Source organism: Oncorhynchus mykiss, chromosome 9, assembly GCF_057628025.1.
Source record: "Oncorhynchus mykiss isolate SJ-2025 chromosome 9, ASM5762802v1, whole genome shotgun sequence".
Classification (NCBI taxonomy): Eukaryota; Metazoa; Chordata; class Actinopteri; order Salmoniformes; family Salmonidae; genus Oncorhynchus; species Oncorhynchus mykiss.
In genome coordinates, this window is record NC_143030.1 from 5,465,444 (window position 1) to 5,488,644 (window position 23,201).

The 23,201-nt window shown below is 39.2% G+C and overlaps 1 protein-coding gene across 3 annotated transcripts in view; it reads left to right on the top strand.

The window, feature by feature from the left end:
• LOC149980723 (coiled-coil domain-containing protein 171-like) overlaps positions 1–23,201 on the top strand; it is a 153,036-nt gene that overhangs the window by 74,063 nt on the left and 55,772 nt on the right. For all 3 annotated transcript variants that reach the window (XM_090183329.1, XM_090183328.1, XM_090183330.1), the window contains 2 exons: positions 20,676–20,843; positions 21,406–21,594. In XM_090183329.1, coding sequence (XP_090039455.1) covers positions 20,676–20,843; positions 21,406–21,594 — 357 coding nt within the window. The remainder of the gene's footprint in view (positions 1–20,675; positions 20,844–21,405; positions 21,595–23,201) is intronic.

Sequence of the window (23,201 nt, forward strand, 5' to 3'; positions counted from 1 at the left end):
GTAAACATGACAGTTGGTCTGTCACTGTGTTTTATAAAGCCCTGTTTATCCCTCTAGTAAACATGACAGTTGGTCTGTTACTGTGTTTTATAAAGCCCTGTTTATCCCTCTAGTAAACATGACAGTTGGTCTGTTACTGTGTTTTATAAAGCCCTGTTTATCCCTCTAGTAAACATGACAGTTGGTCTGTTACTGTGTTTTATAAAGCCCTGTTTATCCCTCTAGTAAACATGACAGTTGGTCTGTCACTGTGTTTTATAAAGCCCTGTTTATCCCTCTAGTAAACATGACAGTTGGTCTGTCACTGTGTTTTATAAAGCCCTGTTTATCCCTCTAGTAAACATGACAGTTGGTCTGTCACTGTGTTTTATAAAGCCCTGTTTATCCCTCTAGTAAACATGACAGTTGGTCTGTCACTGTGTTTTATAAAGCCCTGTTTATCCCTCTAGTAAACATGACAGTTGGTCTGTTACTGTGTTTTATAAAGCCCTGTTTATCCCTCTAGTAAACATGACAGTTGGTCTGTTACTGTGTTTTATAAAGCCCTGTTTATCCCTCTAGTAAACATGACAGTTGGTCTGTTACTGTGTTTTATAAAGCCCTGTTTATCCCTCTAGTAAACATGACAGTTGGTCTGTTACTGTGTTTTATAAAGCCCTGTTTATCCCTCTAGTAAACATGACAGTTGGTCTCTCACTGTGTTTTATAAAGCCCTGTTTATCCCTCTAGTAAACATGACAGTTGGTCTGTCACTGTGTTTTATAAAGCCCTGTTTATCCCTCTAGTAAACATGACAGTTGGTCTGTTCTGTCACTGTGTTTTATAAAGCCCTGTTTATCCCTCTAGTAAACATGACAGTTGGTCTGTCACTGTGTTTTATAAAGCCCTGTTTATCCCTCTAGTAAACATGACAGTTGGTCTGTTACTGTGTTTTATAAAGCCCTGTTTATCCCTCTAGTAAACCTGACAGTTGGTCTGTTACTGTGTTTTATAAAGCCCTGTTTATCCCTCTAGTAAACATGACAGTTGGTCTGTTACTGTGTTTTATAAAGCCCTGTTTATCCCTCTAGTAAACATGACAGTTGGTCTGTTACTGTGTTTTATAAAGCCCTGTTTATCCCTCTAGTAAACATGACAGTTGGTCTGTTACTGTGTTTTATAAAGCCCTGTTTATCCCTCTAGTAAACATGACAGTTGGTCTGTCACTGTGTTTTATAAAGCCCTGTTTATCCCTCTAGTAAACATGACAGTTGGTCTGTCACTGTGTTTTATAAAGCCCTGTTTATCCCTCTAGTAAACATGACAGTTGGTCTGTTACTGTGTTTTATAAAGCCCTGTTTATCCCTCTAGTAAACATGACAGTTGGTCTGTCACTGTGTTTTATAAAGCCCTGTTTATCCCTCTAGTAAACATGACAGTTGGTCTGTTACTGTGTTTTATAAAGCCCTGTTTATCCCTCTAGTAAACATGACAGTTGGTCTGTCACTGTGTTTTATAAAGCCCTGTTTATCCCTCTAGTAAACATGACAGTTGGTCTGTCATTGTGCTTTATAAAGCCCTGTTTATCCCTCTAGTAAACATGACAGTTGGTCTGTTACTGTGTTTTATAAAGCCCTGTTTATCCCTCTAGTAAACATGACAGTTGGTCTGTTACTGTGTTTTATAAAGCCCTGTTTATCCCTCTAGTAAACATGACAGTTGGTCTGTCACTGTGTTTTATAAAGCCCTGTTTATCCCTCTAGTAAACATGACAGTTGGTCTGTCACTGTGTTTTATAAAGCCCTGTTTATCCCTCTAGTAAACATGACAGTTGGTCTGTTACTGTGTTTTATAAAGCCCTGTTTATCCCTCTAGTAAACATGACAGTTGGTCTGTTACTGTGTTTTATAAAGCCCTGTTTATCCCTCTAGTAAACATGACAGTTGGTCTGTCACTGTGTTTTATAAAGCCCTGTTTATCCCTCTAGTAAACATGACAGTTGGTCTGTTACTGTGTTTTATAAAGCCCTGTTTATCCCTCTAGTAAACATGACAGTTGGTCTGTTACTGTGTTTTATAAAGCCCTGTTTATCCCTCTAGTAAACATGACAGTTGGTCTGTCACTGTGTTTTATAAAGCCCTGTTTATCCCTCTAGTAAACATGACAGTTGGTCTGTCACTGTGTTTTATAAAGCCCTGTTTATCCCTCTAGTAAACATGACAGTTGGTCTGTTACTGTGTTTTATAAAGCCCTGTTTATCCCTCTAGTAAACATGACAGTTGGTCTGTTACTGTGTTTTATAAAACCCTGTTTATCCCTCTAGTAAACATGACAGTTGGTCTGTCACTGTGTTTTATAAAGCCCTGTTTATCCCTCCAGTAAACATGACAGTTGGTCTGTTACTGTGTTTTATAAAGCCCTGTTTATCCCTCTAGTAAACATTACAGTTGGTCTGTTACTGTGTTTTATAAAGCCCTGTTTATCCCTCTAGTAAACATGACAGTTGGTCTGTTACTGTGTTTTATAAAACCCTGTTTATCCCTCTAGTAAACATGACAGTTGGTCTGTCACTGTGTTTTATAAAGCCCTGTTTACCCTCTAGTAAACATGACAGTTGGTCTGTTACTGTGTTTTATAAAGCCCTGTTTATCCCTCTAGTAAACATGACAGTTGGTCTGTTACTGTGTTTTATAAAGCCCTGTTTATCCCTCTAGTAAACATGACAGTTGGTCTGTTACTGTGTTTTATAAAGCCCTGTTTATCCCTCTAGTAAACATGACAGTTGGTCTGTTCTGTTACTGTGTTTTATAAAGCCCTGTTTATCCCTCTAGTAAACATGACAGTTGGTCTGTTACTGTGTTTTATAAAGCCCTGTTTATCCCTCTAGTAAACATGACAGTTGGTCTGTCACTGTGTTTTATAAAGCCCTGTTTATCCCTCTAGTAAACATGACAGTTGGTCTGTTACTGTGTTTTATAAAGCCCTGTTTATCCCTCTAGTAAACATGACAGTTGGTCTGTCACTGTGTTTTATAAAGCCCTGTTTATCCCTCCAGTAAACATGACAGTTGGTCTGTTACTGTGTTTTATAAAGCCCTGTTTATCCCTCTAGTAAACATGACAGTTGGTCTGTTACTGTGTTTTATAAAGCCCTGTTTATCCCTCTAGTAAACATGGCAGTTGGTCTGTCACTGTGTTTTATAAAGCCCTGTTTATCCCTCTAGTAAACATGACAGTTGGTCTGTTACTGTGTTTTATAAAGCCCTGTTTATCCCTCTAGTAAACATGACAGTTGGTCTGTTCTGTCACTGTGTTTTATAAAGCCCTGTTTATCCCTCTAGTAAACATGACAGTTGGTCTGATCTGTTACTGTGTTTTATAAAGCCCTGTTTATCCCTCTAGTAAACATGACAGTTGGTCTGTTCTGTTACTGTGTTTTATAAAGCCCTGTTTATCCCTCTAGTAAACATGACAGTTGGTCTGTTACTGTGTTTTATAAAGCCCTGTTTATCCCTCTAGTAAACATGACAGTTGGTCTGTTACTGTGTTTTATAAAACCCTGTTTATCCCTCTAGTAAACATGACAGTTGGTCTGTCACTGTGTTTTATAAAGCCCTGTTTATCCCTCTAGTAAACATGACAGTTGGTCTGTTCTGTTACTGTGTTTTATAAAGCCCTGTTTATCCCTCTAGTAAACATGACAGTTGGTCTGTTACTGTGTTTTATAAAGCCCTGTTTATCCCTCTAGTAAACATGACAGTTGGTCTGTTACTGTGTTTTATAAAGCCCTGTTTATCCCTCTAGTAAACATGACAGTTGGTCTGTCACTGTGTTTTATAAAGCCCTGTTTATCCCTCTAGTAAACATGACAGTTGGTCTGTCACTGTGTTTTATAAAGCCCTGTTTATCCCTCTAGTAAACATGACAGTTGGTCTGTTACTGTGTTTTATAAAGCCCTGTTTATCCCTCTAGTAAACATGACAGTTGGTCTGTTACTGTGTTTTATAAAGCCCTGTTTATCCCTCTAGTAAACATGACAGTTGGTCTGTTACTGTGTTTTATAAAGCCCTGTTTATCCCTCCAGTAAACATGACAGTTGGTCTGTTACTGTGTTTTATAAAGCCCTGTTTATCCCTCTAGTAAACATGACAGTTGGTCTGTTACTGTGTTTTATAAAGCCCTGTTTATCCCTCTAGTAAACATGACAGTTGGTCTGTTACTGTGTTTTATAAAGCCCTGTTTATCCCTCTAGTAAACATGACAGTTGGTCTGTCACTGTGTTTTATAAAGCCCTGTTTATCCCTCTAGTAAACATGACAGTTGGTCTGTTACTGTGTTTTATAAAGCCCTGTTTATCCCTCTAGTAAACATGACAGTTGGTCTGTTACTGTGTTTTATAAAGCCCTGTTTATCCCTCTAGTAAACATGACAGTTGGTCTGTCACTGTGTTTTATAAAGCCCTGTTTATCCCTCTAGTAAACATGACAGTTGGTCTGTTACTGTGTTTTATAAAGCCCTGTTTATCCCTCTAGTAAACATGACAGTTGGTCTGTCACTGTGTTTTATAAAGCCCTGTTTATCCCTCTAGTAAACATGACAGTTGGTCTGTTCTGTCACTGTGTTTTATAAAGCCCTGTTTATCCCTCTAGTAAACATGACAGTTGGTCTGTTACTGTGTTTTATAAAGCCCTGTTTATCCCTCTAGTAAACATGACAGTTGGTCTGTTACTGTGTTTTATAAAGCCCTGTTTATCCCTCTAGTAAACATGACAGTTTGTCTGTCACTGTGTTTTATAAAGCCCTGTTTATCCCTCTAGTAAACATGACAGTTGGTCTGTCATTGTGTTTTATAAAGCCCTGTTTATCCCTCTAGTAAACATGACAGTTGGTCTGTCACTGTGTTTTATAAAGCCCTGTTTATCCCTCTAGTAAACATGACAGTTGGTCTGTTCTGTCACTGTGTTTTATAAAGCCCTGTTTACCCTCTAGTAAACATGACAGTTGGTCTGTTCTGTTACTGTGTTTTATAAAGCCCTGTTTATCCCTCTAGTAAACATGACAGTTGGTCTGTTACTGTGTTTTATAAAGCCCTGTTTATCCCTCTAGTAAACATGACAGTTGGTCTGTTACTGTGTTTTATAAAGCCCTGTTTATCCCTCTAGTAAACATGACAGTTGGTCTGTCACTGTGTTTTATAAAGCCCTGTTTATCCCTCTAGTAAACATGACAGTTGGTCTGTTACTGTGTTTTATAAAGCCCTGTTTATCCCTCTAGTAAACATGACAGTTGGTCTGTCACTGTGTTTTATAAAGCCCTGTTTATCCCTCTAGTAAACATGACAGTTGGTCTGTTCTGTCACTGTGTTTTATAAAGCCCTGTTTATCCCTCTAGTAAACATGACAGTTGGTCTGTTACTGTGTTTTATAAAGCCCTGTTTATCCCTCTAGTAAACATGACAGTTGGTCTGTTACTGTGTTTTATAAAGCCCTGTTTATCCCTCTAGTAAACATGACAGTTTGTCTGTCACTGTGTTTTATAAAGCCCTGTTTATCCCTCTAGTAAACATGACAGTTGGTCTGTTCTGTCACTGTGTTTTATAAAGCCCTGTTTACCCCTCTAGTAAACATGACAGTTGGTCTGTTACTGTGTTTTATAAAGCCCTGTTTATCCCTCTAGTAAACATGACAGTTGGTCTGTTACTGTGTTTTATAAAGCCCTGTTTATCCCTCTAGTAAACATGACAGTTGGTCTGTTACTGTGTTTTATAAAGCCCTGTTTATCCCTCTAGTAAACATGACAGTTGGTCTGTTACTGTGTTTTATAAAGCCCTGTTTATCCCTCTAGTAAACATGACAGTTGGTCTGTTACTGTGTTTTATAAAGCCCTGTTTATCCCTCTAGTAAACATGACAGTTGGTCTGTTACTGTGTTTTATAAAGCCCTGTTTATCCCTCTAGTAAACATGACAGTTGGTCTGTTACTGTGTTTTATAAAGCCCTGTTTATCCCTCTAGTAAACATGACAGTTTGTCTGTCACTGTGTTTTATAAAGCCCTGTTTATCCCTCTAGTAAACATGACAGTTGGTCTGTCACTGTGTTTTATAAAGCCCTGTTTATCCCTCTAGTAAACATGACAGTTGGTCTGTTACTGTGTTTTATAAAGCCCTGTTTATCCCTCTAGTAAACATGACAGTTGGTCTGTTACTGTGTTTTATAAAGCCCTGTTTATCCCTCTAGTAAACATGACAGTTGGTCTGTTACTGTGTTTTATAAAGCCCTGTTTATCCCTCTAGTAAACATGACAGTTGGTCTGTCACTGTGTTTTATAAAGCCCTGTTTATCCCTCTAGTAAACATGACAGTTGGTCTGTTCTGTCACTGTGTTTTATAAAGCCCTGTTTATCCCTCTAGTAAACATGACAGTTGGTCTGTTACTGTGTTTTATAAAGCCCTGTTTATCCCTCTAGTAAACATGACAGTTGGTCTGTTACTGTGTTTTATAAAGCCCTGTTTATCCCTCTAGTAAACATGACAGTTTGTCTGTCACTGTGTTTTATAAAGCCCTGTTTATCCCTCTAGTAAACATGACAGTTGGTCTGTCATTGTGTTTTATAAAGCCCTGTTTATCCCTCTAGTAAACATGACAGTTGGTCTGTCACTGTGTTTTATAAAGCCCTGTTTATCCCTCTAGTAAACATGACAGTTGGTCTGTTCTGTCACTGTGTTTTATAAAGCCCTGTTTACCCTCTAGTAAACATGACAGTTGGTCTGTTCTGTTACTGTGTTTTATAAAGCCCTGTTTATCCCTCTAGTAAACATGACAGTTGGTCTGTTACTGTGTTTTATAAAGCCCTGTTTATCCCTCTAGTAAACATGACAGTTGGTCTGTTACTGTGTTTTATAAAGCCCTGTTTATCCCTCTAGTAAACATGACAGTTGGTCTGTCACTGTGTTTTATAAAGCCCTGTTTATCCCTCTAGTAAACATGACAGTTGGTCTGTTACTGTGTTTTATAAAGCCCTGTTTATCCCTCTAGTAAACATGACAGTTGGTCTGTCACTGTGTTTTATAAAGCCCTGTTTATCCCTCTAGTAAACATGACAGTTGGTCTGTTCTGTCACTGTGTTTTATAAAGCCCTGTTTATCCCTCTAGTAAACATGACAGTTGGTCTGTTACTGTGTTTTATAAAGCCCTGTTTATCCCTCTAGTAAACATGACAGTTGGTCTGTTACTGTGTTTTATAAAGCCCTGTTTATCCCTCTAGTAAACATGACAGTTTGTCTGTCACTGTGTTTTATAAAGCCCTGTTTATCCCTCTAGTAAACATGACAGTTGGTCTGTTCTGTCACTGTGTTTTATAAAGCCCTGTTTACCCCTCTAGTAAACATGACAGTTGGTCTGTTACTGTGTTTTATAAAGCCCTGTTTATCCCTCTAGTAAACATGACAGTTGGTCTGTTACTGTGTTTTATAAAGCCCTGTTTATCCCTCTAGTAAACATGACAGTTGGTCTGTTACTGTGTTTTATAAAGCCCTGTTTATCCCTCTAGTAAACATGACAGTTGGTCTGTTACTGTGTTTTATAAAGCCCTGTTTATCCCTCTAGTAAACATGACAGTTGGTCTGTTACTGTGTTTTATAAAGCCCTGTTTATCCCTCTAGTAAACATGACAGTTGGTCTGTTACTGTGTTTTATAAAGCCCTGTTTATCCCTCTAGTAAACATGACAGTTGGTCTGTTACTGTGTTTTATAAAGCCCTGTTTATCCCTCTAGTAAACATGACAGTTTGTCTGTCACTGTGTTTTATAAAGCCCTGTTTATCCCTCTAGTAAACATGACAGTTGGTCTGTCACTGTGTTTTATAAAGCCCTGTTTATCCCTCTAGTAAACATGACAGTTGGTCTGTTACTGTGTTTTATAAAGCCCTGTTTATCCCTCTAGTAAACATGACAGTTGGTCTGTTACTGTGTTTTATAAAGCCCTGTTTATCCCTCTAGTAAACATGACAGTTGGTCTGTTACTGTGTTTTATAAAGCCCTGTTTATCCCTCTAGTAAACATGACAGTTGGTCTGTCACTGTGTTTTATAAAGCCCTGTTTATCCCTCTAGTAAACATGACAGTTGGTCTGTTCTGTCACTGTGTTTTATAAAGCCCTGTTTATCCCTCTAGTAAACATGACAGTTGGTCTGTTACTGTGTTTTATAAAGCCCTGTTTATCCCTCTAGTAAACATGACAGTTGGTCTGTCACTGTGTTTTATAAAGCCCTGTTTATCCCTCTAGTAAACATGACAGTTGGTCTGTTACTGTGTTTTATAAAGCCCTGTTTATCCCTCTAGTAAACATGACAGTTGGTCTGTTACTGTGTTTTATAAAGCCCTGTTTATCCCTCTAGTAAACATGACAGTTGGTCTGTCACTGTGTTTTATAAAGCCCTGTTTATCCCTCTAGTAAACATGACAGTTGGTCTGTTACTGTGTTTTATAAAGCCCTGTTTATCCCTCTAGTAAACATGACAGTTGGTCTGTCACTGTGTTTTATAAAGCCCTGTTTATCCCTCTAGTAAACATGACAGTTGGTCTGTTCTGTCACTGTGTTTTATAAAGCCCTGTTTATCCCTCTAGTAAACATGACAGTTGGTCTGTTACTGTGTTTTATAAAGCCCTGTTTATCCCTCTAGTAAACATGACAGTTGGTCTGTTACTGTGTTTTATAAAGCCCTGTTTATCCCTCTAGTAAACATGACAGTTTGTCTGTCACTGTGTTTTATAAAGCCCTGTTTATCCCTCTAGTAAACATGACAGTTGGTCTGTCATTGTGTTTTATAAAGCCCTGTTTATCCCTCTAGTAAACATGACAGTTGGTCTGTCACTGTGTTTTATAAAGCCCTGTTTATCCCTCTAGTAAACATGACAGTTGGTCTGTTCTGTCACTGTGTTTTATAAAGCCCTGTTTACCCTCTAGTAAACATGACAGTTGGTCTGTTCTGTTACTGTGTTTTATAAAGCCCTGTTTATCCCTCTAGTAAACATGACAGTTGGTCTGTTACTGTGTTTTATAAAGCCCTGTTTATCCCTCTAGTAAACATGACAGTTGGTCTGTTACTGTGTTTTATAAAGCCCTGTTTATCCCTCTAGTAAACATGACAGTTGGTCTGTCACTGTGTTTTATAAAGCCCTGTTTATCCCTCTAGTAAACATGACAGTTGGTCTGTTACTGTGTTTTATAAAGCCCTGTTTATCCCTCTAGTAAACATGACAGTTGGTCTGTCACTGTGTTTTATAAAGCCCTGTTTATCCCTCTAGTAAACATGACAGTTGGTCTGTTCTGTCACTGTGTTTTATAAAGCCCTGTTTATCCCTCTAGTAAACATGACAGTTGGTCTGTTACTGTGTTTTATAAAGCCCTGTTTATCCCTCTAGTAAACATGACAGTTGGTCTGTTACTGTGTTTTATAAAGCCCTGTTTATCCCTCTAGTAAACATGACAGTTTGTCTGTCACTGTGTTTTATAAAGCCCTGTTTATCCCTCTAGTAAACATGACAGTTGGTCTGTTCTGTCACTGTGTTTTATAAAGCCCTGTTTACCCCTCTAGTAAACATGACAGTTGGTCTGTTACTGTGTTTTATAAAGCCCTGTTTATCCCTCTAGTAAACATGACAGTTGGTCTGTTACTGTGTTTTATAAAGCCCTGTTTATCCCTCTAGTAAACATGACAGTTGGTCTGTTACTGTGTTTTATAAAGCCCTGTTTATCCCTCTAGTAAACATGACAGTTGGTCTGTTACTGTGTTTTATAAAGCCCTGTTTATCCCTCTAGTAAACATGACAGTTGGTCTGTTACTGTGTTTTATAAAGCCCTGTTTATCCCTCTAGTAAACATGACAGTTGGTCTGTTACTGTGTTTTATAAAGCCCTGTTTATCCCTCTAGTAAACATGACAGTTGGTCTGTTACTGTGTTTTATAAAGCCCTGTTTATCCCTCTAGTAAACATGACAGTTTGTCTGTCACTGTGTTTTATAAAGCCCTGTTTATCCCTCTAGTAAACATGACAGTTGGTCTGTCACTGTGTTTTATAAAGCCCTGTTTATCCCTCTAGTAAACATGACAGTTGGTCTGTTACTGTGTTTTATAAAGCCCTGTTTATCCCTCTAGTAAACATGACAGTTGGTCTGTTACTGTGTTTTATAAAGCCCTGTTTATCCCTCTAGTAAACATGACAGTTGGTCTGTTACTGTGTTTTATAAAGCCCTGTTTATCCCTCTAGTAAACATGACAGTTGGTCTGTCACTGTGTTTTATAAAGCCCTGTTTATCCCTCTAGTAAACATGACAGTTGGTCTGTTCTGTCACTGTGTTTTATAAAGCCCTGTTTATCCCTCTAGTAAACATGACAGTTGGTCTGTCACTGTGTTTTATAAAGCCCTGTTTATCCCTCTAGTAAACATGACATTTGGTCTGTCACTGTGTTTTATAAAGCCCTGTTTATCCCTCTAGTAAACATGACAGTTGGTCTGTTACTGTGTTTTATAAAGCCCTGTTTATCCCTCTAGTAAACATGACAGTTGGTCTGTTCTGTCACTGTGTTTTATAAAGCCCTGTTTATCCCTCTAGTAAACATGACAGTTGGTCTGTTCTGTTACTGTGTTTTATAAAGCCCTGTTTATCCCTCTAGTAAACATGACAGTTGGTCTGTTACTGTGTTTTATAAAGCCCTGTTTATCCCTCTAGTAAACATGACAGTTGGTCTGTTCTGTTACTGTGTTTTATAAAGCCCTGTTTATCCCTCTAGTAAACATGACAGTTGGTCTGTTACTGTGTTTTATAAAGCCCTGTTTATCCCTCTAGTAAACATGACAGTTGTTCTGTCACTGTGTTTTATAAAGCCCTGTTTATCCCTCCAGTAAACATGACAGTTGGTCTGTTACTGTGTTTTATAAAGCCCTGTTTATCCCTCTAGTAAACATGACAGTTGGTCTGTTACTGTGTTTTATAAAGCCCTGTTTATCCCTCTAGTAAACATGACAGTTGGTCTGTTCTGTCACTGTGTTTTATAAAGCCCTGTTTATCCCTCTAGTAAACATGACAGTTGGTCTGTTACTGTGTTTTATAAAGCCCTGTTTATCCCTCTAGTAAACATGACAGTTGGTCTGTTACTGTGTTTTATAAAGCCCTGTTTATCCCTCTAGTAAACATGACAGTTGGTCTGTCACTGTGTTTTATAAAGCCCTGTTTATCCCTCTAGTAAACATGACAGTTGGTCTGTTACTGTGTTTTATAAAGCCCTGTTTATCCCTCTAGTAAACATGACAGTTGGTCTGTTCTGTTACTGTGTTTTATAAAGCCCTGTTTATCCCTCTAGTAAACATGACAGTTGGTCTGTTACTGTGTTTTATAAAGCCCTGTTTATCCCTCTAGTAAACATGACAGTTGGTCTGTTACTGTGTTTTATAAAGCCCTGTTTATCCCTCTAGTAAACATGACAGTTTGTCTGTCACTGTGTTTTATAAAGCCCTGTTTATCCCTCTAGTAAACATGACAGTTGGTCTGTCACTGTGTTTTATAAAGCCCTGTTTATCCCTCTAGTAAACATGACAGTTGGTCTGTTACTGTGTTTTATAAAGCCCTGTTTATCCCTCTAGTAAACATGACAGTTGGTCTGTTACTGTGTTTTATAAAGCCCTGTTTATCCCTCTAGTAAACATGACAGTTGGTCTGTTACTGTGTTTTATAAAGCCCTGTTTATCCCTCTAGTAAACATGACAGTTGGTCTGTCACTGTGTTTTATAAAGCCCTGTTTATCCCTCTAGTAAACATGACAGTTGGTCTGTTCTGTCACTGTGTTTTATAAAGCCCTGTTTATCCCTCTAGTAAACATGACAGTTGGTCTGTTACTGTGTTTTATAAAGCCCTGTTTATCCCTCTAGTAAACATGACAGTTGGTCTGTTACTGTGTTTTATAAAGCCCTGTTTATCCCTCTAGTAAACATGACAGTTTGTCTGTCACTGTGTTTTATAAAGCCCTGTTTATCCCTCTAGTAAACATGACAGTTGGTCTGTCATTGTGTTTTATAAAGCCCTGTTTATCCCTCTAGTAAACATGACAGTTGGTCTGTCACTGTGTTTTATAAAGCCCTGTTTATCCCTCTAGTAAACATGACAGTTGGTCTGTTCTGTCACTGTGTTTTATAAAGCCCTGTTTACCCTCTAGTAAACATGACAGTTGGTCTGTTCTGTTACTGTGTTTTATAAAGCCCTGTTTATCCCTCTAGTAAACATGACAGTTGGTCTGTTACTGTGTTTTATAAAGCCCTGTTTATCCCTCTAGTAAACATGACAGTTGGTCTGTTACTGTGTTTTATAAAGCCCTGTTTATCCCTCTAGTAAACATGACAGTTGGTCTGTCACTGTGTTTTATAAAGCCCTGTTTATCCCTCTAGTAAACATGACAGTTGGTCTGTTACTGTGTTTTATAAAGCCCTGTTTATCCCTCTAGTAAACATGACAGTTGGTCTGTCACTGTGTTTTATAAAGCCCTGTTTATCCCTCTAGTAAACATGACAGTTGGTCTGTTCTGTCACTGTGTTTTATAAAGCCCTGTTTATCCCTCTAGTAAACATGACAGTTGGTCTGTTACTGTGTTTTATAAAGCCCTGTTTATCCCTCTAGTAAACATGACAGTTGGTCTGTTACTGTGTTTTATAAAGCCCTGTTTATCCCTCTAGTAAACATGACAGTTTGTCTGTCACTGTGTTTTATAAAGCCCTGTTTATCCCTCTAGTAAACATGACAGTTGGTCTGTTCTGTCACTGTGTTTTATAAAGCCCTGTTTACCCCTCTAGTAAACATGACAGTTGGTCTGTTACTGTGTTTTATAAAGCCCTGTTTATCCCTCTAGTAAACATGACAGTTGGTCTGTTACTGTGTTTTATAAAGCCCTGTTTATCCCTCTAGTAAACATGACAGTTGGTCTGTTACTGTGTTTTATAAAGCCCTGTTTATCCCTCTAGTAAACATGACAGTTGGTCTGTTACTGTGTTTTATAAAGCCCTGTTTATCCCTCTAGTAAACATGACAGTTGGTCTGTTACTGTGTTTTATAAAGCCCTGTTTATCCCTCTAGTAAACATGACAGTTGGTCTGTTACTGTGTTTTATAAAGCCCTGTTTATCCCTCTAGTAAACATGACAGTTGGTCTGTTACTGTGTTTTATAAAGCCCTGTTTATCCCTCTAGTAAACATGACAGTTTGTCTGTCACTGTGTTTTATAAAGCCCTGTTTATCCCTCTAGTAAACATGACAGTTGGTCTGTCACTGTGTTTTATAAAGCCCTGTTTATCCCTCTAGTAAACATGACAGTTGGTCTGTTACTGTGTTTTATAAAGCCCTGTTTATCCCTCTAGTAAACATGACAGTTGGTCTGTTACTGTGTTTTATAAAGCCCTGTTTATCCCTCTAGTAAACATGACAGTTGGTCTGTTACTGTGTTTTATAAAGCCCTGTTTATCCCTCTAGTAAACATGACAGTTGGTCTGTCACTGTGTTTTATAAAGCCCTGTTTATCCCTCTAGTAAACATGACAGTTGGTCTGTTCTGTCACTGTGTTTTATAAAGCCCTGTTTATCCCTCTAGTAAACATGACAGTTGGTCTGTTACTGTGTTTTATAAAGCCCTGTTTATCCCTCTAGTAAACATGACAGTTGGTCTGTCACTGTGTTTTATAAAGCCCTGTTTATCCCTCTAGTAAACATGACAGTTGGTCTGTTACTGTGTTTTATAAAGCCCTGTTTATCCCTCTAGTAAACATGACAGTTGGTCTGTTACTGTGTTTTATAAAGCCCTGTTTATCCCTCTAGTAAACATGACAGTTGGTCTGTCACTGTGTTTTATAAAGCCCTGTTTATCCCTCTAGTAAACATGACAGTTGGTCTGTTACTGTGTTTTATAAAGCCCTGTTTATCCCTCTAGTAAACATGACAGTTGGTCTGTCACTGTGTTTTATAAAGCCCTGTTTATCCCTCTAGTAAACATGACAGTTGGTCTGTTCTGTCACTGTGTTTTATAAAGCCCTGTTTATCCCTCTAGTAAACATGACAGTTGGTCTGTTACTGTGTTTTATAAAGCCCTGTTTATCCCTCTAGTAAACATGACAGTTGGTCTGTTACTGTGTTTTATAAAGCCCTGTTTATCCCTCTAGTAAACATGACAGTTTGTCTGTCACTGTGTTTTATAAAGCCCTGTTTATCCCTCTAGTAAACATGACAGTTGGTCTGTCATTGTGTTTTATAAAGCCCTGTTTATCCCTCTAGTAAACATGACAGTTGGTCTGTCACTGTGTTTTATAAAGCCCTGTTTATCCCTCTAGTAAACATGACAGTTGGTCTGTTCTGTCACTGTGTTTTATAAAGCCCTGTTTACCCTCTAGTAAACATGACAGTTGGTCTGTTCTGTTACTGTGTTTTATAAAGCCCTGTTTATCCCTCTAGTAAACATGACAGTTGGTCTGTTACTGTGTTTTATAAAGCCCTGTTTATCCCTCTAGTAAACATGACAGTTGGTCTGTTACTGTGTTTTATAAAGCCCTGTTTATCCCTCTAGTAAACATGACAGTTGGTCTGTCACTGTGTTTTATAAAGCCCTGTTTATCCCTCTAGTAAACATGACAGTTGGTCTGTTACTGTGTTTTATAAAGCCCTGTTTATCCCTCTAGTAAACATGACAGTTGGTCTGTCACTGTGTTTTATAAAGCCCTGTTTATCCCTCTAGTAAACATGACAGTTGGTCTGTTCTGTCACTGTGTTTTATAAAGCCCTGTTTATCCCTCTAGTAAACATGACAGTTGGTCTGTTACTGTGTTTTATAAAGCCCTGTTTATCCCTCTAGTAAACATGACAGTTGGTCTGTTACTGTGTTTTATAAAGCCCTGTTTATCCCTCTAGTAAACATGACAGTTTGTCTGTCACTGTGTTTTATAAAGCCCTGTTTATCCCTCTAGTAAACATGACAGTTGGTCTGTTCTGTCACTGTGTTTTATAAAGCCCTGTTTACCCCTCTAGTAAACATGACAGTTGGTCTGTTCTGTTACTGTGTTTTATAAAGCCCTGTTTATCCCTCTAGTAAACATGACAGTTGGTCTGTTACTGTGTTTTATAAAGCCCTGTTTATCCCTCTAGTAAACATGACAGTTGGTCTGTTACTGTGTTTTATAAAGCCCTGTTTATCCCTCTAGTAAACATGACAGTTGGTCTGTCACTGTGTTTTATAAAGCCCTGTTTATCCCTCTAGTAAACATGACAGTTGGTCTGTTCTGTCACTGTGTTTTATAAAGCCCTGTTTATCCCTCTAGTAAACATGACAGTTGGTCTGTCACTGTGTTTTATAAAGCCCTGTTTATCCCTCTAGTAAACATGACATTTGGTCTGTCACTGTGTTTTATAAAGCCCTGTTTATCCCTCTAGTAAACATGACAGTTGGTCTGTTACTGTGTTTTATAAAGCCCTGTTTATCCCTCTAGTAAACATGACAGTTGGTCTGTTCTGTCACTGTGTTTTATAAAGCCCTGTTTATCCCTCTAGTAAACATGACAGTTGGTCTGTTCTGTTACTGTGTTTTATAAAGCCCTGTTTATCCCTCTAGTAAACATGACAGTTGGTCTGTTACTGTGTTTTATAAAGCCCTGTTTATCCCTCTAGTAAACATGACAGTTGGTCTGTTCTGTTACTGTGTTTTATAAAGCCCTGTTTATCCCTCTAGTAAACATGACAGTTGGTCTGTTACTGTGTTTTATAAAGCCCTGTTTATCCCTCTAGTAAACATGACAGTTGTTCTGTCACTGTGTTTTATAAAGCCCTGTTTATCCCTCCAGTAAACATGACAGTTGGTCTGTTACTGTGTTTTATAAAGCCCTGTTTATCCCTCTAGTAAACATGACAGTTGGTCTGTTACTGTGTTTTATAAAGCCCTGTTTATCCCTCTAGTAAACATGACAGTTGGTCTGTTCTGTCACTGTGTTTTATAAAGCCCTGTTTATCCCTCTAGTAAACATGACAGTTGGTCTGTTACTGTGTTTTATAAAGCCCTGTTTATCCCTCTAGTAAACATGACAGTTGGTCTGTTACTGTGTTTTATAAAGCCCTGTTTATCCCTCTAGTAAACATGACAGTTGGTCTGTCACTGTGTTTTATAAAGCCCTGTTTATCCCTCTAGTAAACATGACAGTTGGTCTGTTACTGTGTTTTATAAAGCCCTGTTTATCCCTCTAGTAAACATGACAGTTGGTCTGTTCTGTTACTGTGTTTTATAAAGCCCTGTTTATCCCTCTAGTAAACATGACAGTTGGTCTGTCACTGTGTTTTATAAAGCCCTGTTTATCCCTCTAGTAAACATGACAGTTGGTCTGTCACTGTGTTTTATAAAGCCCTGTTTATCCCTCTAGTAAACATGACAGTTGGTCTGTCACTGTGTTTTATAAAGCCCTGTTTATCCCTCTAGTAAACATGACAGTTGGTCTGTTACTGTGTTTTATAAAGCCCTGTTTATCCCTCTAGTAAACATGACAGTTGGTCTGTTACTGTGTTTTATAAAGCCCTGTTTATCCCTCTAGTAAACATGACAGTTGGTCTGTTACTGTGTTTTATAAAGCCCTGTTTATCCCTCTAGTAAACATGACAGTTGGTCTGTCACTGTGTTTTATAAAGCCCTGTTTATCCCTCTAGTAAACATGACAGTTGGTCTGTTACTGTGTTTTATAAAGCCCTGTTTATCCCTCTAGTAAACATGACAGTTGGTCTGTCACTGTGTTTTATAAAGCCCTGTTTATCCCTCTAGTAAACATGACAGTTGGTCTGTTACTGTGTTTTATAAAGCCCTGTTTATCCCTCTAGTAAACATGACAGTTGGTCTGTCACTGTGTTTTATAAAGCCCTGTTTATCCCTCTAGTAAACATGACAGTTGGTCTGTTACTGTGTTTTATAAAGCCCTGTTTATCCCTCTAGTAAACATGACAGTTGGTCTGTCACTGTGTTTTATAAAGCCCTGTTTATCCCTCTAGTAAACATGACAGTTGGTCTGTTCTATTACTGTGTTTTATAAAGCCCTGTTTATCCCTCTAGTAAACATGACAGTTGGTCTGTTACTGTGTTTTATAAAGCCCTGTTTATCCCTCTAGTAAACATGACAGTTGGTCTGTTACTGTGTTTTATAAAGCCCTGTTTATCCCTCTAGTAAACATGACAGTTGGTCTGTTACTGTGTTTTATAAAGCCCTGTTTATCCCTCTAGTAAACATGACAGTTGGTCTCTCACTGTGTTTTATAAAGCCCTGTTTATCCCTCTAGTAAACATGACAGTTGGTCTGTCACTGTGTTTTATAAAGCCCTGTTTATCCCTCTAGTAAACATGACAGTTGGTCTGTCACTGTGTTTTATAAAGCCCTGTTTATCCCTCTAGTAAACATGACAGTTGGTCTGTTACTGTGTTTTATAAAGCCCTGTTTATCCCTCTAGTAAACATGACAGTTGGTCTGTTCTGTCACTGTGTTTTATAAAGCCCTGTTTATCCCTCTAGTAAACATGACAGTTGGTCTGTTCTGTTACTGTGTTTTATAAAGCCCTGTTTACCCTCTAGTAAACATGACAGTTGGTCTGTCATTGTGCTTTATAAAGCCCTGTTTATCCCTCTAGTAAACATGACAGTTGGTCTGTCACTGTGTTTTATAAAGCCCTGTTTATCCCTCTAGTAAACATGACAGTTGGTCTGTTACTGTGTTTTATAAAGCCCTGTTTATCCCTCTAGTAAACATGACAGTTGGTCTGTTCTGTCACTGTGTTTTATAAAGCCCTGTTTATCCCTCTAGTAAACATGACAGTTGGTCTGTTCTGTTACTGTGTTTTATAAAGCCCTGTTTACCCTCTAGTAAACATGACAGTTGGTCTGTCATTGTGCTTTATAAAGCCCTGTTTATCCCTCTAGTAAACATGACAGTTGGTCTGTCACTGTGTTTTATAAAGCCCTGTTTATCCCTCTAGTAAACATAACAGTTGGTCTGTCACTGTGTTTTATAAAGCCCTGTTTATCCCTCTAGTAAACATGACAGTTGGTCTGTTACTGTGTTTTATAAAGCCCTGTTTATCCCTCTAGTAAACATGACAGTTGGTCTGTTCTGTCACTGTGTTTTATAAAGCCCTGTTTATCCCTCTAGTAAACATGTCAGTTGGTCTGTTACTGTGTTTTATAAAGCCCTGTTTATCCCTCTAGTAAACATGACAGTTGGTCTGTCACTGTGTTTTATAAAGCCCTGTTTATCCCTCTAGTAAACATGACAGTTGGTCTGTTACTGTGTTTTATAAAGCCCTGTTTATCCCTCTAGTAAACATGACAGTTGGTCTGTTACTGTGTTTTATAAAGCCCTGTTTATCCCTCTAGTAAACATGACAGTTGGTCTGTTACTGTGTTTTATAAAGCCCTGTTTATCCCTCTAGTAAACATGACAGTTGGTCTGTTACTGTGTTTTATAAAGCCCTGTTTATCCCTCTAGTAAACATGACAGTTGGTCTGTTACTGTGTTTTATAAAGCCCTGTTTATCCCTCTAGTAAACATGACAGTTGGTCTGTTACTGTGTTTTATAAAGCCCTGTTTATCCCTCTAGTAAACATGACAGTTGGTCTCTCACTGTGTTTTATAAAGCCCTGTTTATCCCTCTAGTAAACATGACAGTTGGTCTGTCACTGTGTTTTATAAAGCCCTGTTTATCCCTCTAGTAAACATGACAGTTGGTCTGTCACTGTGTTTTATAAAGCCCTGTTTATCCCTCTAGTAAACATGACAGTTGGTCTGTCACTGTGTTTTATAAAGCCCTGTTTATCCCTCTAGTAAACATGACAGTTGGTCTGTCACTGTGTTTTATAAAGCCCTGTTTATCCCTCTAGTAAACATGACAGTTGGTCTGTCACTGTGTTTTATAAAGCCCTGTTTATCCCTCTAGTAAACATGACAGTTGGTCTGTCACTGTGTTTTATAAAGCCCTGTTTATCCCTCTAGTAAACATGACAGTTGGTCTGTCACTGTGTTTTATAAAGCCCTGTTTATCCCTCTAGTAAACATGACAGTTGGTCTGTCACTGTGTTTTATAAAGCCCTGTTTATCCCTCTAGTAAACATGACAGTTGGTCTGTTACTGTGTTTTATAAAGCCCTGTTTATCCCTCTAGTAAACATGACAGTTGGTCTGTTACTGTGTTTTATAAAGCCCTGTTTATCCCTCTAGTAAACATGACAGTTGGTCTGTTACTGTGTTTTATAAAGCCCTGTTTATCCCTCTAGTAAACATGACAGTTGGTCTGTTCTGTCACTGTGTTTTATAAAGCCCTGTTTATCCCTCTAGTAAACATGACAGTTGTTCTGTTACTGTGTTTTATAAAGCCCTGTTTATCCCTCTAGTAAACATGACAGTTGGTCTGTCACTGTGTTTTATAAAGCCCTGTTTATCCCTCTAGTAAACATGACAGTTGGTCTGTTACTGTGTTTTATAAAGCCCTGTTTATCCCTCTAGTAAACATGACAGTTGGTCTGTCACTGTGTTTTATAAAGCCCTGTTTATCCCTCTAGTAAACATGACAGTTGGTCTGTTACTGTGTTTTATAAAGCCCTGTTTATCCCTCTAGTAAACATGACAGTTGGTCTGTTACTGTGTTTTATAAAGCCCTGTTTATCCCTCTAGTAAACATGACAGTTGGTCTGTCACTGTGTTTTATAAAGCCCTGTTTATCCCTCTAGTAAACATGACAGTTGGTCTGTTACTGTGTTTTATAAAGCCCTGTTTATCCCTCTAGTAAACATGACAGTTGGTCTGTTACTGTGTTTTATAAAGCCCTGTTTATCCCTCTAGTAAACATGACAGTTGGTCTGTTACTGTGTTTTATAAAGCCCTGTTTATCCCTCTAGTAAACATGACAGTTGGTCTGTTACTGTGTTTTATAAAGCCCTGTTTATCCCTCTAGTAAACATGACAGTTGGTCTGTCACTGTGTTTTATAAAGCCCTGTTTATCCCTCTAGTAAACATGACAGTTGGTCTGTTACTGTGTTTTATAAAGCCCTGTTTATCCCTCTAGTAAACATGACAGTTGGTCTGTTACTGTGTTTTATAAAGCCCTGTTTACATCCCAAGCTGTTGCAGAGTTGTGTGACATTAGTAGCCTGTCTTTGTGTGCCGTTGCCAATCAGCTGTCCTCTTCCTACCAGGTCGTCCTGTTCCCGGTGTTTCACCAGGGTTCATACTAACCCCACTATGGTCCATTATAACCCTATATAACCCTAATGTAACGTCATTATAGACTGTGTTAGCAGCAGCGGTTCAATTAACCTGTGTGTCTGTTACTGTTAGGCTCACCCAAGTGTCTGTGTTTGTGTCTCTGTTACTGTTTGGCTCACCCAAGTGTCTGTGTGTGTGTCTCTGTTACTGTTTGGCTCACCCAAGTGTCTGTCTGTGTCTCTGTTACTGTTTCGCTCACCCAAGTGTCTGTGTGTGTGTCTCTGTTACTGTTTGGCTCACCCAAGTGTCTGTCTGTGTCTCTGTTACCGTTTGGCTCACCCAAGTGTCTGTGTTTCTGTGTCTCTGTTACTGTTTGGCTCACCCAAGTGTCTGTGTTTCTGTGTCTCTGTTACTGTTTGGCTCACCCAAGTGTCTGTGTGTGTGTCTCTGCAGGAGAAGTTGTCGTTCCTTCACGGTCTGTTCCAGCGTCTGTTGGCGGGCTGTGTCCTCGTCTCCCAGCCGCAATGCATCCTGGGTAGTTTCTCCTGGGCGGAGCTCTGTGATGTCATAACGGAACACGTCGACACCCTCACCTCTGATCTTACACGCGCCAACGAGAGGGTAGGGTGTGTGTGTGAGATGTGTGTGTGTGTGTGAGATGTGTGTGTGTGTGAGATGTGTGTGTGTGTGAGATGTGTGTGTGTGTGTGAGATGTGTGTGTGTGTGAGCGAGTGAGATACTATTTGTTTATCTTACAATACAGCTTACAAATGTTTACAAAATCTTAGGCAGTATTTTATGTCTTTCTCTCTCCCTCCCCCTTTGCTCTCTTCTCTCTCTCCCCTCTCTCTCTCTCTCTCTCTTTCTCCTCCATCTCTCTCTCACACTCTCTCTCTACTCTCTCTCACGCTCTCTCTCTCATGCTCTCTCTACTTTCTCTCTCTCTCCTTTCTCTCTCTCACGCTCTCTCTCTCCTTTCTCTCTCTCCTTTCTCTCTCTCACGCTTTCTCTCTCACGCTCTCGCTCACGCTCTCTCACGCTCTCTCTCTACTTTCTCTCTCACGCTCTCTCTCTACTTTCTTTCTTTCTCACTCTCTCTCTCTCTCTCTCTCTCTCTCTCTCTCTCTCTCTCTCTCTCTCTCTCTCTCTCTCTCTCTCTCTCTCTCTCTCTCTCTCTCTCTAGGTGTCCCACCTGCAGGCTGTGTGTGAGAGTAACAGTGTGTGTCTATCTCAGCTGCAGCAGAGCCAGGAAGGGGTGTTAGTGAGAATAGAGGAGACAGTGAAACAGAGAGAAGAGACCTGGACAGCACAGAGACATGAGATGGACCAGCAACACACACACACTGTTACACTGCTACAGGGGAAGATACAGGTAACTAACACACTGTTACACTGCTACAGGGGAAGATACAGGTAACTAACACACTGCTACAGGGGAAGATACAGGTAACTAACACACTGTTACACTGTTACAGGGGAAGATACAGGTAACTAACACACTGTTACAGGGGAAAATAAAGGTAACTAACACACTGCTACAGGGGAAGATACAGGTAACTAACACACTGCTACAGGGAAAGATACAGGTAACTAACACACTGTTACAGGGAAGATACAGGTAACTAACACACTGCTACAGGGGAAGATACAGGTAACTAACACACTGCTACAGGGGAAGATACAGGTAACTAACACACTGTTACAGGGGAAGATACAGGTAACCAACACACTGTTACAGGAGAAGACACAGGTAACGAACACACTGTTACACTGTTACAGGGGAAGATACAGGTAACTAACACACTGTTACAGGGAAGATACAGGTAACTAACACACTGTTACAGGGAAGATGCAGGTAACTAACACACTGATACACTGCTACAGGGAAGATACAAGTCACTAACACACTGCTACACTGTTACAGGGGAAGATACAGGTAACTAACACACTGTTACGCTGTTACAGGGAAGATACAGGTAACTAACACACTGCTACACTGTTACAGGGAAGATACAGGTAACTAACACACTGTTACAGGGGAAGATACAGGTAACTAACACACTGTTACAGGGGAAGATACAGGTAACTAACACACTGTTACAATGTTAAGGGGGAAGATACAGGTAACTAAAACACTGCTACAGGGGAAGATACAGGTAACTAACACACTGCTACACTGCTACAGGGGAAGATACAGGTAACTAACACACTGCTACAGGGGAAGATACAGGTAACTAACACACTGCTACAGGGGAAGATACACGTAACTAACACACTGTTACAGGGGAAGATACAGGTAACTAACACACTGCTACAGGGAATATACAGGTAACTAACACACTGTTACAGGGGAAGATACAGGTAACTAACACACTGTTACAGGGGAAGATACAGGTAACTAACACACTGTTACAGGGGAAGATACAGGTAACTAACACACTGTTACACTGCTGCAGGGGAAGATACAGGTAACTAACACACTGTTACACTGTTACAGGGGAAGATACAGGTAACTAACACACTGTTACAGGGGAAGATACAGGTAACTAACACACTGCTACAGGGGAAGATACAGGTAACTAACACACTGCTACAGGGAAAGATACAGGTAACTAACACACTGCTACAGGGGAAGATACAGGTAACTAACACACTGCTACAGGGAAAGATACAGGTAACTAACACACTGTTACAGGGGAAGATACAGGTAACTAACACACTGTTACAGGGGAAGATACAGGTAACTAACACACTGTTACAGGGGAAGATACAGGTAACTAACACACTGCTACAGGGAAGATACAGGTAACTAACACACTGTTACAGGGAAGATACAGGTAACTAACACACTGCTACAGGGGAAGATACAGGTAACTAACACACTGCTACAGGGGAAGATACAGGTAACTAACACACTGCTACAGGGGAAGATACACGTAACTAACACACTGTTACAGGGGAAGATACAGGTAACTAACA